Source organism: Pagrus major, chromosome 15 (assembly GCF_040436345.1).
Source record: "Pagrus major chromosome 15, Pma_NU_1.0".
Classification (NCBI taxonomy): Eukaryota; Metazoa; Chordata; class Actinopteri; order Spariformes; family Sparidae; genus Pagrus; species Pagrus major.
The window spans coordinates 7906115-7925547 of NC_133229.1; the positions used below are offsets into that span (position 1 = coordinate 7906115).

General features: G+C 41.8%; 1 protein-coding gene across 6 annotated transcripts in view; it reads right to left on the reverse strand.

The window, feature by feature from the left end:
* Positions 1-19433, reverse strand: part of LOC141009439 (A-type potassium channel modulatory protein KCNIP2) — a 102904-nt gene that overhangs the window by 58327 nt on the left and 25144 nt on the right. For 2 of the 6 annotated variants that reach the window (XM_073482068.1, XM_073482065.1), the window contains exon 2: positions 2350-2358. The exons of the other annotated variants lie outside the window; for them this stretch is intronic. In XM_073482068.1, coding sequence (XP_073338169.1) covers positions 2350-2358 — 9 coding nt within the window. The remainder of the gene's footprint in view (positions 1-2349; positions 2359-19433) is intronic. 6 annotated transcript variants of the gene reach the window in all.

The window sequence follows — 19433 nt, forward strand, 5'->3', positions numbered from 1 at the left end:
ATGACTTCTTTTTATTCCCCACCAGTGTTAAGCGAAGAACCACCTCCTCTCTGCCACGGCCTCCGATTGACTCTGGCCCCTTGAGTTGAGAGAGTTGCGTCATCTCCGTTTACGAATCACGGATCCTCTCAATAGTTCCCAGAAATAAGCTGCAAATACTAGCAGCCCAGTTCTGTGAATGAATCAATAAATCATGTATTAACTACGAACTGCCAAACATCCTACTTTTGTCTCTGTGTATTCTTGCATTTAAATTGCCAGCTCAGAACTTCCTGGAACCATCAGAAGTCTCCGTGAATCATGTGACGATCGACATTGTGAACTTCCATTGTCACTACTCTCTCAACTGAAGGGCTCTGCATCTAACCAACCACCGAACCCCAATCAAGCAGTTAAGACTATCCAATAAGGTCTTAATGGAACATTTGAAGGTGGGGTGGCGAGCCCGAAAATTAAAATTAAGATTAAATCAAAATGGCTACTTCACTGCAAAAAACAAACAGCAGGCCTGCCTCATTACACGACCCAAGTCTTCGCCAAAGCTTGCCGTTATCAGTGTGCAAGTTACCAGCTCGGAAGTGGTTGTTGTTTTACGTTGGACACTTTAAACAGTAACACGCAGATAGCGTAAGGGGAGCAGAATTCCAGCTGAAATAGTTGGCCAGTGGCTGAATTATACCCAGCCTGCTTCCTTTGAATCAGACCATACAGAGAGTAGGAAACAAAAACAGAATAAAACATCAAAACACAAATCAAATATTTAAATAAAAAAAACAAAAACCGAGAAAGATGAAAACAGAAAGGAACAGAAAGGAATCCAGGATCTAAGTGCAAGGCAGAGTGAGTGCTGAAGATTCAGTCAGAGGTACTGGAGATCATGAACACTTTTAATCTCTCACTCTGAGCATGCAATAACAAACTGATCTTGAATCAGTATGACAGGGTAAAAACAAACTCCAGCATGTCTTTGAGCTCTTATTAACAGCCCAAAACTGTCATGCTGTGACACCGTTATCGTTCCTGTGTGCTGAAAATCTGCAACACAGTTTTTAATCACACTTTATGTATACTGCTCATACACCATCCTCAAATCTAAAAGTGTCTGATCACCTCCTAATTTTGGCATCCGAGCAGAGCTGTGTGACGAAGCGGGACAGCTGGTGAATGGACCGACAAGTTGGGGAATATAGACAGTGGGTGTTTACTCTGCCAATGTACCATACTATGACAGATGTTGACGGCTGATGCCAGATGTTGGGTTTGCCAGATCACTGCGATTTTAAAGAAAAAATGATGTTGCCGTGTTTCCTTTTGCAGTTTCTTTTTGCAGAGAAAACTTTGTTAAAAAACAAGAAACAATATCATTTTCTTTCTGAGCTTGAATCTGACTCGAAGACAGAAGTATTTTTGCCTTCTTCCTGAATGTTAGCTCTTGGTTTTCCTGTCTCCCTACCAGAAAATCTTTGCAAAGTCAACTTCAAACTCTTTTACCTCCTGCTACTGCACTGTGGGTAGAGCATGTCAGATCCACTGCAGGTATATGACAGGTTCACGGAGGATGTAGTGAAGCTTGAGCTGCCTATCAGTGGAACCAAGACAGACAAGTGAGAAGCAGTGGTAAAATAAATTACACAATGTCACAGTTAGCTTTCTGTTATGATGATGAGGATTTTCAATGAGGGAGGTGATTAGATTTAGAGAGATGGGTGTGGCTGCTCCAGATCGAGGGATCTGCGTGTGTTGTTGTTTTAAACACGGTGACACCATCCAGGGATTTGTGCCAACACTCAGCCGCCTGTTCTCAGAGTATGTACATGTGTGTATGTGTGTTTGTCCGTGTGTGTTTTTTTTTCCATCCAGGAGTCTGAGTCACCACCACCACCAAGATGTCCAGGGTGTGAACCTAGCGGAGCCAAATCCAGGCTGCAGTCCATTAGCGACTATTACCAAGAAACACAACACAAACAAAGAACACAACACCTCACATGGCGGGCCCTTTTAGCACCAATTATCCACTGACAAAACCTTTTGTATTTAGTACTGATGTATTAATTGAGACTTCAATCAAACGCAAGCAGCTCTTAATTGTTTTCATGCAAGGAGTAAAAATAGTGGCAGTTTTAAAATGTCAGGGAAGAGATCAAAACACATAAAAATTGACAAGACGGAAGGAAGGAAGGAAAAAAGGAAGGAAGGAAGGAGGAACACGCTGGCACACAGTGAGAGGTCAAACAGACAAGAGGAAAGATGAGTTAAGTAGCAGGCAGACTTGCTGCACCATTGACCTGACGGTGAAGCTCCATATCTGCAGGCTGCCTGAGTGACTGGATCCATCATTAAGATGGAGACCCCGGAGGCCTTAGACCTGCCCCGACCATGAAGTCACAGTCAGAAACATCATCACGTAGCCTTGAAATCTGGGGCTCTTTTGGCAGGTCAACAGGAAGATAAATCAAGCTGACTGCCTCACTGACCTCACCTGCTTCCCTCCTGTGTTGTTATCCTGTTTCCAGACTCAATTCAAACCTCGAGTAGTATATTAAGGTTTGTACTGAATGAGAAAATGTTATGAAAGATAGTGTTTGTGTGTGTGTGTGTGTGTGTGTGTGTGTGTGTGTGTGTGTGTGTGTGTGTGTGTGTGTGTGTGTGGTGTTGCGAGGGACAACATAATGATTTAGCAGATTTGGAATGGGTGCAGTACTCTGTGTAGGCTGCCATATGAGCACAAAGGCACACAGGAATGTTGGAGGGCAGATGTGACACCGACACTCCACTCAAGTATCTGGCAAAGGCACATGCACACACACACACACACACACACATACACACACACGCATGCACGCACGCACATTTGTTTTTAACACTATTTATGTGGCAGGCAAAGGCACCAGCTGGTGAAACCCACTCAACACTCTATTCACTGAGAACATGTGACTGTGGAGGGAAGGAGGGGAGAAGAGGGAGGAGCAAGGAAGAGGCACAGGTGGAAGCACTCGTCTTCAGGGATGTGCAGTTCAGCCTTAAATACAAACAGAGATTAAGAAAGTTCACAGGGCTGAGACAAAGATTCTGGCCACAGCAACGTCTCTATTTCTGCTCGTTCTGCACATTTCCATGTTGGGTTTGGCCTTTTTTTAAAGTCTGTAACAAACTAGCCTGTTGGACCTGAAGTGGAGTATAAAGATATTGACCTAAGCTAACCTCAACCATATTCACATTGTCATTGAAATGCCTTGTGTGGTGTGTTACAAAGCTCCTATGTTGATGTAGGTACATGTAAATTAAATTTTTTTGAAACCCAGCTGTAAGTTTCTGAATACAAATACCCAATAACAAATCATCATCTACTGAGACCAAACTAAAAGCATCTGCAGCTACAGTTAAAGGTCCAGTGCATAGGATTGAGTGGCAGAATATTACATAATATTCATAATTGCATTTTCATTAGTGTACAATCTCCTGAAAATAAGAAATCTTGTTTTTCCCTCTATAGAGGGAGTTCACCATGTTGCACCTCCATGTTTCTACAGTGGCCCAGAACAGACAAACCAAACACTAGTTCGAGCAACAGTCTTTTGTGTTTTTCACATTTTTAGCAGCCACCACAGTGGAATGTAAGATGAGGGCTGTTCAGTGGGTTACAACCTCTGCAACCTCACTGCTAGATGCCACTAAATCCAAACACACTGGACCTTTAACCACATTCACTTTGTGGCCTTTACCAGGTAATCACATTTCACCTGGTTATCATGAGACATTATAAAACTCACTTAAAAGTGATACCCAGACTGCCCCACTCCAGCAAAGAGTGCAAGAGCCTAGTTCTTACGCTTATTATACGAACATGACATAATTATTCTTTTCTGAACCTCAGCATAAGCACGGATGGTGGATACCAAAGCAAACAACATATTAGGACCATATGGCCTTAGATGATATTGCAATATATTTAGGTGATATCACAATACGCACAATGTGATATCTTCGTGTTGGTGTTGTTCCTGAGCATCATAATCAATGTTGCTCCAGAACCATCATTTAACGTGACCAATCACATATTTATAATGTCACAGCTTTGTGACTCTGTGAAAAAGACAGAAAAAATACTCTCGTGGGAAAAGAAATGATTTCAAACACATTGTTAACATTGTGAAAGAGTGTATTTTGTCCAAAACCAGTAATTAAAATCACTGTTTGCCTAAAACAGCGAGAGAAAACTAAAAAGAGATTGAAAATAATTAGTGTAAAAATAATAAGTTAATATCTTCCAAACAGGAAATGAACTCTGGTGTCCCTGGTGATAGTCCTATACTTAACCCACTTAGGCACAACAGCTTGTTGTCTTTCTAGTTTTGCGTTGCCTTTATTAAAAAAACTGAAATGATGGTCTTGGAACAACATAAATTCTGATGAACTACACAAACACAGCAATATCTGATACACCATCGCGGCACACCATGTAAACATCAGTATTTTAAAACTGACTCAAAAGCACTTCATAAATGTTAGGACTCGGCAACAAAATCAAGTATCACAATATTTTTGACACCTTGATATCGATATTGCAACAATATTGTCAGGATGACTATTTGTACTTCCAAAAAATATTAACGATTTAATGAGATTTTGGATAAATAGTCATAAGTAATGAGGATATGTAAGTAGAACAGCCTGGTAAGTTCAGAAAATTACAATCAAAATGACATCATAGCAAATATAACTCCATCATGTACACTTTTCTATATGAAGTACCATCTCACATTGTTTTGGTCATGCACATAAACACTGCCCTTTCACACAATATCACTTAGTCACAAACTTAATACATTTAATTTGTTTCACATCCATCATTCCCATCATTCAATTAAGAATGAACATGACATGCAGATTGATTTGGGGACGTTACGCATTTACAGCCCATAATGTAGGGTGACTAGAGAGCTGAACGAGCGAGGCAATCATCCGTATCCATGGTGACGGACGGTTTCTGCTCATGGAGAGTGGCAAGTGCGTTCCTACAATTTACCTGTTTATTTATACCCTCCCCTTTAATGTGCTGCGAGGGCTCTCCACAGCTGCGAGCATGAGTTAATGGAGGATGACACTCCATAGTGAAGTACAAGCAGGTAGGATGAGCCAGATTGAGGGGAAAGTGGGCACAGCAGAGAAGTGAAATTGTCCCATCTACTCAAAGAAATTACTTCTGCTAATCTTCAAACATCACACAGGCTTGATTTAAGTATCACTAAGCTACAAGAAGGTTGTTGTTTTCTTGTTGTTTATTAGTAGAAGACAGATTTAGAGCAACTCTGATTTAAAAATGTGTGATTCAAAAAATCTAAATCTTTGCTTGCAGTAGTTTAATGTTCAAAGGGGCACTGTGTCGTTTTGGAGAAATTTACAAATGTTAGTGTTTACAATATTAATGAGGTAATAATGCAAACTCAGAAATATTTATCTTTTCCATAACTGAATAAACAAACTGTTCTCAGAGGAAAATAAGGTCCCCAGAACATTGTTTAAAGTTAGAAAGGTGGCAGGGTCCGCCACATATAAACAAAGTAAAACAGTATGAAGTTTTGTTGTACTTTAAGGTGAATTTGTTTATTCAGTCATGAAAACAAAGAGAGATTGTTTATTTAGTTTCTTTAAGCATTTCTTTAAATCAGTCAATGAAAAACGACACAGTGCTCCTTTAATAGTAGTCCATTAACATTCTTTAGGGCTTTGATCAACCGTATAGTTTGTTGAGACTCTGTTGACGCTAAGCTAATTATTATCATTTAATTTGATTAACATATGTGCCATGTATTTTAAGACTTTCTAGCATTTTACACATTAGCTGATTGGTATCTGATAACAATCTGACAATTAAATACCATAACATCATAATCAAGCATCTCCTCTGTCACTTAAGGATGATATTTTGGAGTAGTTGCCTGATACCCGCAAGGTTTAAACAACAACTACAAGTTGAAAGGATGTAAGACATAAGAGATAAGAACATAAGAGCACATCTCTTATATCTGTGCCTGGTTGATATTCAGCAGCAGCACTGAACACTGTCAGATTTTAAATGAGACGCTGTTTTTATTTTTACCAAACACAGCACTGTAGCCTTTGGCTGTCCAGTGGTGCAGATACCAAACACCAGAAAATGACCTCTATGACACTGCTGCCATCTGCAGGCAAAAACCTGCACAGCCACAACTCCAGGAGCAGTTACTCTGTCCTGAGGGCGAACAGATGGATAAAGAGAAGGCATGGGAGGGAAGAAACTTCACAAATGCACACATACACACATACACTTCTGACTTTTCTGAAATCCAGTGAGTAGGAGGGAAAATAAAGGAAGTAAAACACTATAAGTAACTAATGATGCATGCTTGGCAGAGAAATAGGGCTATACTGTAGAGCCATTAAATCTGAACGCTAATGAATATTCATTAAAAGCTGTTCTTGGGATAAGTCAACACGGATTGTAAAATAATTATGTGTGCGTGTGAGTATGTCAGCAAATATGTGTATGTAAGGTACAAACCTTACATTATCCCTCCATCCCCATTCTAACCAGTGGACAACCTTCTTAACAAGAAGAGGGCTCTTAAGAGTTAGAAACAACAACTAGACAACTAGGGGACAAGCACTGCGCACAGATCTGAAACAGCACTGATATCTCCTGGTTCGGTCTCAGAACTCCAGTGGGGAAACTTCCCTTGGATTTGCTTGTTGTTGCTGCTCAGTTTTGGCTACATCTACAATATCTATACACATACTTTAAATCATAGAGGCACTTCATTTCAAAATACACAGTGTGGCGTACACTGCTGTTACCACCGGCTTTAAAATAACTGGCTGTACCAAACAGTGTAGACCAGCAGAGGGCAGATCCAGACCAGCAAAACCACAACTACTGTAGCTCTGAAAAATCAGGCATAAAAACATAATTGTCTCTCACAGAAAGACATATATCATTTCTCTCTACATTTCATTTTTCCTTTGGACTTGTAATGCCCTGCAGGCAAACGAGATTATTAAAAAAGGAGTGAAATGCACAGGAAATTATACATTCTAATACTATACATTATACATACCTCCACTCTGAATGAGTCGGATGTTTGAAAGGTCGGCACCAGCTCCAAATTAATGTTTGAGCTTGTAATAACTTCAGACAAATCAAAGCGTTTATTTGTGCCGACTCTCCTCAGATTAATGTCTAGCACCGGTTTACTGCTGACTGCTTTTATTTACAGTTAATTATCTCGCTCACAGAAAATATAGCAACAGTGTAATTGAACCATGAGGAGTTGGGTGGTAAAAACAGAGATATTTACTGGTCTTTATCGCCCTGTACTTTCAGATTTCTTATTTTCTCTTTGCCCTGGGCATCAGAGTGATCTGTCGATCTGTATCAGTTTAGAGTTGTGATGGTTGGACGAAGCAGGAAGGTTGTGAAAGTTTTAAGTTCATCTACTAGCCAGAATTACAGGAAGAAGAGTAAGAAGATACTGCAAATGAAATACAGAGAACTTGTCGTACTTGTCGTAATTAGTATTTGACTAAGCAGAATGAACCAATAAATATTAGACTCAATCCTACACTATACACACACACACACACACACACACACTCCTCTCTACTGTTGTCAGATTTGATCCCCTGTGGAAGCTCCTCACGTATTCTGAAGCTGCTAGATGAAGCTGCTACTGCATGGGTAGATGAAGAAGGTAAGGGGACAGCACCCAGGGGAGACAAGACTGACAAATAAAGAGCAAGAGGAATGGATGACTGGGCCACGAGGTCTACAAATAACCCACAAGGGAGATTCTGTGACTTTCACATTGTTTTTTGTTGTCAAGCACCAACCGGCGGCAGAGTCAGCCAAGCCTAACCTTGGATCACCAGCTGACACGCTGCTACACGCGCCTCCTTGAAGGCATCAAGCACTCTGCAAGTGACGAAAAGGTTTCTGATACTCGTTACGTGCCTGTCTCGACGTGAACTCGTGCCATCACCTCGCCTTTTTTCTGCGTCTTGCTCAACTCCTGTTTTACATGGTATCGTCGAACACAGGGGCACTCGTGTATTTTCCTCTGAAGCCGGTGTCTCTCTTCCTCTCGCTGTCACACCCAACCTCTTGGCGGCTTGACTGCTGTCCCCCCCCCCACCCTCGTCTCTCTCGCCCCCTGCCTGTCTGAAGGCAGGCAGCAGGTGCTTTGTGACTCGAAGATCAGAGAGCCGCTGAGAGACGGAGCCCCTCTGAGCTCGGCTGCCTGTGTGGAGGAGGAGGAGGAGAGAAAATCTACGATTCCATTTTCAGAGTCTGTCCTCTCTCTGCAAGAGAAGAGAGCATTTATCCCACCCCCGCCCGGACCACAAGCACACCGGTTCAATACCAGTGTGTGTGTCTTATCCATGTACCATGCTCATGTGTGTCTCCCACAGGCTCAGCGAGGAGCCTTTTTATTAAGGAGCATGTGAGCTACATGCTGCAGAGTGGAGGTGTCACTGGGGAGAAGAGCTCGAGATAAAGGAGGAGAAACAGAAACACAGCAGGTCCATTCTGTGCATGAAATATGCAGCTGTAACACTTAAAACACAGTTCGACTTTGCACCGATTAAATCAGACCTCTTTGAGGTAACCCAGTTTACCAGCACCCCACTCTCTGACCTAAAACTAGTGTCAGTGATGCTGACTCAAACACTCCATTACTCTCCCCTCTCTTCATTCTGAGAGCAGTTTTGTGAATTACACTTCATTAGCCTCCATGAAGCTGCAGTGAAGAGTCCTGTGGTAATGATGGGAACATTATTAATGCCAGAACAACATTGGACCACTTCTTGTTCACTGTCCCTCTTTGTCTCCCCTGCTCACTTTTTCTGTGAAGCCAGCCTGCAATTTAAGAGCATCCTCTGTCTACCTACCTTGATTATGTATTCTAAATATGAAACATTCATGGAAACAGCACACAGCAGCATCCAACTTGTGGGTGGATGACTGTATGGAGGGCAACATTTATTTCTGTATGACATAATTGCTCCTCTAAAAACATCTTACCTGGCCTGCTCTGACTCACTGCTGTTTGCTGCTTGTTGTTTTAGAATGTATCTGATACACAGCTTGTAGTGGTTTTATAAACCATATGCACCAGATGGTTTGTAAGAAGAAAAAGGAAAAGAAATATACTGTAATAGTGAAAAGAAACTTTATGTGAGGATACTAAACGTGGTGGTTTGTGGCTCTTAAATGCATGGAGATGCTTGCTTTACTGTGTTTTACATCATACTAATCCAGACAGAATGATAGCTATAAACAACTCCCTTTGGACTTAAAATCATGATGGCTACTTTTTCATTGTGCTTGCTCAATCAAGATATTACACTAAATATATCAAAAAAGAAAGATTTACTTTGTTGCAGCCCTATTTAAACTTGCAATAGACAACTTTTTTGCCTTTACTTATCATTCTTATCATTTGCATATAGACTGGTTCCCTATGAACCTTGCTTTAACTATGCTATTCAGTCTGCCATTGCACAGCCAAAACAGGAAGAGCCATTGTTTTACCTGCTCGATATCCCCAGGTAACGTTGGAACGACTGGAATAACTGTGGAAACTCAACACTGCAAATGAAAAAGACGGCTCGCTGATGGAGGAGGCAAAGAAGGCGAAGAGGGAGAGTGATAGACACCGAGGTAAAACAAGAGTGAACAGACGGGAATTCACTTGATGGAGAACACTGATGTTGTGTCAAAATTTGTTCAACCTGTTGATAGGTGAGCCCAGATGGTTCAAAACCAGCATTCTTTCTATTAAATAAGTGAGTAACAAAACATGCAAACTTTGCCTTTTCAGAGCACTGACATTAGGGTTTCTAGGTCAAATTGAGATTCCTACGTTTATTTGTTTTGGACAGAAGCCAGGCTGCTATCAGTAGCCATGTTGGTAACACTTTCTTTGCTCTGGCAGCTCCAGCAGTAATACTGCAGGGAAACACCAATGGGGGAAAGTTGTCTACTCAGCTTTAAGACTACACGTTAGTCCGATTCTGTACCCACCAATCACCACTGTGTGACTAAGTGGGTTAAAATATTCCACGACTGTGTGGTATTATGGGTATGGAAAAGCAACTTTTCAGTTCTCTACCTTTGTTTTAAATTCTAATGCACACGTCTCACTATCAACTCATCAAAATAAATAAGAATAGATAAAAAAAAAAGGATACATGCTGACTTTGTCCGAAATATCTACTTCTGTCATTTACTTTAAACAGTTCCTGAATCGTCACATTCCACAAGCTGCCTTAACCAAAACATACAACTTCCACACAGATCGACAAAGCTAGTCACGATGTGTCTACTCCCACCCCACGTTAACACAAAACTCCCGAACGGTTTTGTGCTTCGACAACTCCGAGAAAATTGATCCAAACAAGATGACAGCGTGCTCAAAAAATGTTGACGAAAAAAAACGAGGGATATACAATTCTACTATGAACAGAACAAAAATGGTGGACACAGACAATAATGTCTGTCTGTTCTGCAGCAAAGTTGTCAATCTGGCATAAATCTGGCGAAAATGAGGTATACGCCCTGCTGGTAAGGCTAAGTTTAACTTATCGTTGTCTGCTGCAGTGAGCGTGACAGGGTTCAGGATACTGCCGACAAGGACCACACATGCACAGCCTCGGCAGGAAATTGGTCTGAGCCCTTTTGCTCACAGGTTGGCCCCTCCATCCACTCCGCCACCCTGGTGCCCATGTATTTCATTTGCGTGTTTCCTCTTCATTGCCAGCCTCTGCTCCCCTCATGGCTTCTCGTGAGCCATTAACCAGGGGGCTCAGTCTGGTGTGTCTGATGAGGACAGCTGCTGGGTTAAACGACCCATCTGTATCTAAATGATATAATCAGTCCTAATAGAACGGGGACAGATCAGTCCCATTGCTGTCAACCATCGGAGGACAAGAGGTCACCTTCACTGTGGTTCAGGCACCAGCTACCTGATTGGGAATCCTTAGAGAGACTCGCCTGAAGCTGAGCAACTGTCTATTTGTGTGTGGGACCATGCATAAAGTGTCAAGAGAGTCGTTTGTCTTTCAGCGAGCTTACAGCAACTTTTTCGTTCATGTTCTGTGCTACAGTGCAGAAATTTGGAGGCTGCCACAGGCTGATGGAGGGTTGGATGGGAATTATTGATGGGAAGGTATTTGCGCTTTGCACCCCGAGGGGATAATTCATCACAAAGTGTCAGTGCAAAGGTTATACAGACATAACAGAGTCCAGGCAGGGTGTTTAGGGTGACTGGCCCAACGCAGACAGAGCCAACATTAATCCCAAAGCACCCTGCCAGCGTCTCCTTGAGCAAGACCTCAAACCTACACCTGCCCACTCACTGACAAAAAAACAACCAAACACCCACAAAAGAGAACAAGAAATGTCAAACACTCCTGAAATTACCCTCCGTCTTCTCTCCTACTTGACAGCTTTTCCATTTGAGCTCATGTTACATGTTTCATGAGCATGATTTGATCCTCGCTAAGAGCACTAATAGCAGCTTTGATCATGACAAGTGCAGCACTTACACTTCACTACTATAATCACTAACTCTCCTAATGTAATCCCTCACTTCTCTTGACACCATCTACAGCTTCCTTAAGGAGCTCTCCCATCCGTCCGTCAGTCAGGCGGGGCTGCGGCTGAACTTTCCACCCCACTCTCAACTCAATCTTCCAAGCTCACTCTCCGCCTCATGCTGGGTTCCTTAAGTGCTTCAACTCTTCGCTATTTCTGCTGAGTGTGTGTGTGTGTGTGTGTGTGTGTGTGTGTGTGTGTGTGTGTGTGTGTGTGTGTGTGTGTGTGTGTGTGTGTGTGTGTGTGTGTGTGTATACGAGACAACTCCGGGTAATGACAGCGATGGCGTGGGGGGTCACAGCCCCTGAAACGGAGACTGTGGCAAATGAAGCAGTGGAAAATAGTTTTTCTCTGTTTCTGTCTCTCTCCACGTGTGGGCAGGGAGCCAGTGAACTAGGGTGAACCATATCCCACTATAACAACACAGTGATCAAAGACTAGACACTCAGCAGACTCTGCAGCATTTAAACAGACCTGACAATGTAAACAGAAAGGCACAACTTCACAGGCAAACATCTTTCAGAGCATAAAAAATGATGTTGCATTGATTCCTAGAGGACGCAAAACTCGTTGCCTGTAAGTTTTCTCCTAACAGGCGGCTCATCTATCCTCCATCATTGTAAACACAAGTGTTATGTAAGCCACAGAGGACAGCGAGTACGTGCGTGCGTGTAGGAGTGTATCCCAAATGCAAGCGCTTGCGTACAGTACAGTGTTCTCGCACGTGTGTTTGTGTATATGAACTCCATGGAAAGGGGCCACAACTTGGATGAATTCACACAATCACCCAAAGGCTCATGGGAAATCAGTGGGCGGACAGGTATGGATCGGTGACAGGAGGAGGAGGATGAGGAGGAGGGCGGCGGGGAGGTGGATCGAGTTCACACTCTAACTCTCTTTAACACTCTTGTTCTCTCTGAGTCTCTCTGGGGTTCTTCTTCTTTTTCTTTCTGAGTGGTTCTTTTGAGAGGTTCACGTTCAACAGCTGCACGTCTCTCTGAACACTTAAACTCATCATTAACTGTGAATAACGAGGGTGAAAAACTGCTCTAGGCACTGAACAATAACACCAATGCCTTGTATTGTGTTCAGAAAAGGTCTAGTCAAGGTTTTCTCAAATTTTCAATTCAAGTTTGTACAAGATTTGAAGAAGAACATAACATCTTGAGTCTTTTTCCAACTTTTTACTTTGTAAATTAGCTGTAACAGATGTTTGGAGCAGCGTTTTTTAAGAGCACAGTGATGCTGCTGCAGATGCGGCGCACGACTGCATATGTGAAAAAGAAGTATAAAGTCTTTTGTGGCAGCATGTAATCTGATAAATTATCTCCAGTGATGTCACTCTGTGGCTAAGTTGCATTGTGGGTAATGTAATGTTTTTTTTAAATGAAGTTCACTGGTCAATAACACTGTTGGATTCATTATTGACAGTTTAAAAACGAACGCTCAAAATCGATACAGCAGAACCAGAGATATCCCTTTATTCCACACATTATTCTCCCTTTTTCCAAAACCTGCCACCTACATTACCCACAATGCAACTTAGCCACTGAGTGACATCACTGGAGGCAGTTAATCAGATTACATGCAGCTTCCTCTGGAACCCCAAAAGGCTTTTAAATTGCTTTTTCACATATGCAGTAGTACTCCCCAAGACCTGTAAACACACTTTAATGTGAAAAATTGGTGGAGCAACCCTTTAATAAGGAGGCACCAGTGCACCTGTATATCAGTATTTAAGCAGCACTTTCTATGAGTTGGAGGCAATGGAGAAACTTTTGGGAGAGACATGTGAACAGGGATTTCAGACATGATGAGATTAACGTGTGAACAAGCTTCTCCAAATCAGTGAAAGACACAATCAATTAGGTTTTGGCGATGTCCTGCAATTGATTGCACAACCTCTTTAACGAGGGTCTAGCTTGAGATCAGAGTCGGGCGTTAAACCAAGATTTCAGTCTTTATATTGGAGGCCAGTAGACCGAGGAGCTTGTTATCAATCTGACCCCTAAAATGATAAGGGCAAAGAGGATGACCTCAGATTTGGTGTCATTAAGCTGGAGAAAGTTGTCAGACATTCAACTTTTGATGCTGGCACTTAAACCTAAGCAGATATTTTTTGAACTCATTTTCTCTCTGGTGATACCGAGATAAAAAAAAAGAGCAGCTAAATCTAATAATACAAAGAAAAGAAGTGCGGCTCTTTGTCCTTTCATCAGTCTCTGTGACAGGCCTGCGTATGTGATGCTTCACAGAGACGAAGAAACAAACATAAACAACTCTATAAAGGTCTCTTCAAACCGTGCAGGAGGTAATGAAAAAAATGTGTGCTTGGATGCGCATACGTGTGTGTCTCTGAGTTGACCGTATATGTTGTTCAAACACCACAGTGATTCCCACTATTGTTCTCATCTCTTCTTCTTTGCTTCTGTCCTCACTGTTTCATTGAGGTGTTAGTTTAGTACGTTTCAGTCTGTCAAAAATGTATGGCCTTTTATGTAAGGTCTTTATTTAATGGGCAATTTAACAGGAACACAGTTTAGTTGAGGGCATTGTGGGAAATGTTGTGATGCTATGTGGTGTGCCCTTACATGGACTTTGGTGATACAGTCATATTATTTTATTTTGGCACATTTCTGTTGTGCTTATGTGTTTCCGAGATGGATATGTATGTTTTTGACACTTTTATGTATTTGATTTTGTTGTAGTTTGTTGAAGAGACAGAGAGAGAGCAAAGAGGGGGAAAAAATCTGTACAATGTGCGGCCATTATTTCATTGGGCCGGTGTAGCTACACATGAAGACACTGCAAATTACACAATGTGGAAGGTAAACCTGTGAGAATTAGTGGTAAAGGTGAGTCGCAGACACAAAAGCAGACAGTAACTGTGCTGCTCATTGGTTTTCTAATGAAAATGACCGAGGCTAATAGTCTCAGTCACCGCAAAATAATGTATTGCTGCAAGGGGATAATTAGACATCGAAATCATTGACAATGACGACAAAGTACTCCTGCTGACCGTGCCAACAACATTTAAAAGTTTGTGCAAAAATACATTATAAATCCATGGTGTTTTTTCTCTTATATTCTCCTATTCTCCATTGCTGTACGCACTGCCTTATACCCTCTCTCTGCACTCCTTTTCCACTGCATTCTCTTAAAATATAAACTGTGTGCTGCTCTCTCCTGCTGCTCAGCCTCCTCTTTTAGTCTGCACGGGTGACAGAGGAAAGCAAGCCGCACGAGGTGAGGCATGCAGGGCAGCCGTGGAGAAAAAGAAACTCTCAAGGCTTCACAACTTTCCTCTATCTATAATATATAGTGCGGCTCATAATAAATGCAGCCGTGCTGCCCCTTGTTCCCAATTCACTGAGTCTCCCGGCTTCACTGTGGAGCACTCCTTTCAGAGCCATTTCCATTCTGAAAGTCTTCGAAAAGTACTTCTCCCTGTGAAAAGAGCCTGGCTTTAAACCTGCAGCTCTAAAAGGTTGCTTTGGGGTTTTTTCCTCTCTTATGTTCATTTATCCATCCCCCTCTTATCGACCCATCTCTGCCAACCAATTTTGTCTATTACACCCCCTATCTCTGGCTCTATCTATTCTCTCCCTCCTTTTCCTTTCGGCTTCTTAAGTCTCAAGGCATAGTTTGGAAGGATGGACAAGGACGAGGGAAGAACAAGATGGAGTGGCAACGCTGGAAGAAGAATGGAAAAGCATTAGGAGAGAGCGTCTAATTGAGAGTAGGCACAGAGGAAAGCAGAGACGAGCATTCACAAAGAGCCGCCAAGATGAATGATGCAGTGAATTACATGCACAATTTGAGCAGTCTGTTGCTCACCCGCTGCCTCTTTTGTTCTTAAAAATTCCTTTACACATACAAATTATCTGTCTGTTTCTCTCTGCAGAAAAGGTGCCCACAACAACACATACTCATATTCAACCAGATCAGGAAAAACAGTCCTGCTGATTCATGCATAAAGAGTGGAGGCCAGGAGGTGGTGAGGAAAAAAAAAAAACACTCACCCACTCATGCACGCACACACAAACATCCTCACAGGATGTCTGAGAGTTTCATATAATGGTTGATTTAATCAACCTCTGTATTAGCATAGACAGAGGACAGTTTGTTTCCTGTTTGCGTATTGGGAAACAAAATATTCTGACAGTCTCCAAATAAGGATGGATAAGGAGAGCTGTCGCTGCAGGAGCTACTTCTATTCCTAAAGTGCTGAGGGGACATGTTTAGTGTGAGGGATGGTCAAGGACAATGACCACAGCACCCACCAAGTCACTTCATCATAGTAGACTGTGAGGATAAGAGTGATTTTATTTAGTTTATGATTATTTGTATGCAGACAATAAACTGATGCTATACCACAGCATTTATGGACTAAGATAATCTGTAATGCCCTGCCTTTAAACCCTTTAAAATACATAAAACATCAAACTCAAAGACAAATACACAAGAGACAATACAAACACAAACACAACAATAAATACAAGAAGGCACAGACAGAACAATACAAGACAGACACAAACTGTAATACAATACAATAAAACACCATGAAGCAAGAAGCACCAGATCATTCATGACTGCACGCCTGATCCCTCTTCAAAAACTGTTTCAGTTTGAGTTCAGTTTTTTAAAAAGATCCCAGTTAGAATAAGAAAAAAGCAGTTGGTCCAAATAATGATTAACGTTTTTATCGCTGTCTGCTCCGCATGTTAATGAGCCAGAAACTGTGAACGGATCTACAAGGTCACTGAGCACTCGAGGAGCCTGATTATGTAGACATTTATGGATTAGTTTAAAATCACCGGTCGATGATGGTGATATCACATTTTATAGAGGCCATGACGACTTGTTAGAGAAGCAGAAGCTTAAAACTGGACAGAGAAAACAATTACATTCACAAAAACACACCTTTGTGATGACAAAAACAATGTGTCAAAAACTAATGATTAATAGCCCATCAGTCAATCAGTCAGTCAGTTGGTCCAATGCTTCGATCCAGATGAAATATCGGAACGGTTCTTGGATGAGTGGTCATTACATTTTGTACAAACAATCAGTTTGCCTTATGACCAAATACATTTAAAACTAATTGCATTCCTATCAGCTGTATTTTGAGTTTCATGCTTGATATCAAAAACAACATGGTAAACATAATACTTTCTTAACGTAAGCCAATTAGCATGCATTAGCTCAACAGCTCACAGAACCACTAGCATGACTATAAGAAGGCCTTCCAACTCTGAGGGGCGTACGTGTGTGTGTATGTTTGTGTTTGTATTTGTGCGTCGCTCATAAATCCTGAATGACACTTATTTCCTGTATCTCTCGGGAGAAATTAGTTCTATCCAAACAGGCATGCACCTGAGCCAATGCACTCAAATCACGCACACACATATATAACAAACACACAAACTAGACATAAGAATGAGTGGGCGAACGGGGAGAAATGACAGAAGAGAGACGCTCTGGGAGTGAGGAGAGGATCCAGTACAGAGGGAATAAGTGTCATGCTTCTGACAGCAAGCATTACTGACTGTAAAAATAACAGCCCTCTTGTAGGGAATGACTCTCTAACCAGTTTCTAGGCTTTTGCCTGTAGTTTTCCAATGCCTAGAACTTCAGGATGTAAAGTAGAAGAGTATACAGAGGTGTAATAACAATCCTAAACCCATGTGAAAGATGTACGCTATAGTCAGACTATAATAAAAGAAACAATGTGATACTTGACAGCTACAGAGCGCAGATATCACAAAAGCTCTTTGTACGCAGCATGTAGGTGTGCTGGTTCTCCATTCGGGTGTCACAAAGATTATAATTTAAAAGGCAGGAAAGAAAGTGTGACATTTGAGCACAAAGGCCATTCCGCCACCTACTGTACTCTGTGTGTGGGACAGAGTTTCTCCGACTTCGCTGCCTCGTTACTTTGGAGATCAACTCCCCACGGAGCAGCTTCCTGCACACCGACTGTACAGCAAAGCATACTGTAGTGTAGTGTAGGAGGGAATGGAAAACAAAAAGGGAATAGAGCTTCTACATGTGACAAAACACACCAGCTGTGCCTATCCATGTGCATGCATGTGCACTAGTCGAGGATACGTATAGTTCCAGGTATTTCATATGGAGAAGTGGAGGGGATGGTGGTGGAGTTACAGGTGAGAAGGCCGACAAGCCAGTGACCGCAGTTTGAGACTGTTAACCAAAGCAGTTTTTTTAAGCCAAAATATGATATTTACCTAACCCTAACAGGACCATAAACACAAGATAACATTGAGACTTGAACCTAAAGAAATGTAAAGCTGCAGAAATGTACACTGCCTACATGATGAAGTATCAAATAGGATTGGGCGATATCTGCCGAATTGGCATATGACAATGTCTACAGTGAAACATCGTGATGGACGATGACATGGTTGTTTGTGAATTGAGGCAGCATGTCCCCTCGGTGTCGTCGTAAGGCAGCAGTTGCGTATTAGCTCACCACTGTAGCCGTCGCTGTTTCCCACCGTTGCTCTGACATGAATCTCCAACTGTTTCACCCTGCAGAGGAAACTACGTCCCGTTACCACCAACATACATCCCTGTGCCAGGTTTAAAAGCGTCCTCGTCTCCGCACCACATGTCCATAACTTTGCTCAGCCTTGTATGCATAAAACAACGTTGGCCAACTATCCAAGGAAGCTTAGCTAAGAAAACTGTGCGTAAAAACGGCATGACAGAGAGAAACAGCAGCCCGGGGGAAAAGAAACACTGCTGCCACAAATTTAATCGAGTGTCTTGGGTTCTCCTAACTGACCTGGTTTAATAAGAAAATATTAAAACGGGACATGGAGACGTAATGTTAGTGCACTGAGCAGTAACACACTTGATGTTACGATGGTCAGGGATTAGTAGTCGATTAGCTGTCAGCCAAAATATTAATTGAAACAGCCAGATTTCTGCAATAGGAACACACATGGTGCCTTCGAAAAAAGCCATTAAGAATTTGGTTTCCACTTACGAAGACTTTTCAAGTTGTTCAGTGGTACATGATGGAATTAATGAACAAATCAATCAGTCAGATTTATTTGACGGCCAAGGTCATAAGACACCATCGTGACAGTAGTTACAGGGCTTAATATGTAAGCACATATATTGTATGGCATTACACTAATTCACATGTACAGTACATTCACATGCACATATATAATTCATACATGCATATATATAACTCTGTCAGAGAGAATCAAATCAAGTGAGGCGGGGAGATGCGGTCGAAAATTAAACAGTTAAATATGCAAAAGCAAGAAAATAACCATCAAGCAGCTGATCCAAATCAATCCCACAAGTTAAATTCACTCAAGCAAATTCACACTATAGTACTTAAAAGGAGAATATAAAGCACAATGATGACAAAAAGACTTATGATTCCATACAAAAAGAGCTGCTGTGTGGTTATTAAACAGTCACGACATATGCAAAAGCATATTTGTTATCATATCTTGAGAAAACCTGTGTTCTGTTTCGATTTACAGCAGATACTTTCATGTTCTCATGGCATTTGGTTACTGTACAGGTGTAGTGATATCAGTCATGTTGCCTCTAATCACAAGTGCCCCTGTATTACCGTATATCAGTGGGATAGGCAGTGTCATGGTCCTGAGTTTTACTCTGTGTGTCATGCTTTACTTTACACTTCCTGCCTTTGTCTTTTTCCCACCTGTTTCTGTGATTTATTTGTTATTTAGTCCTTGTGTGTTTAAGTCTGTTGTTCCCTCACTCCTGCGTCTGTTCCCCAGTCCTGCATTTT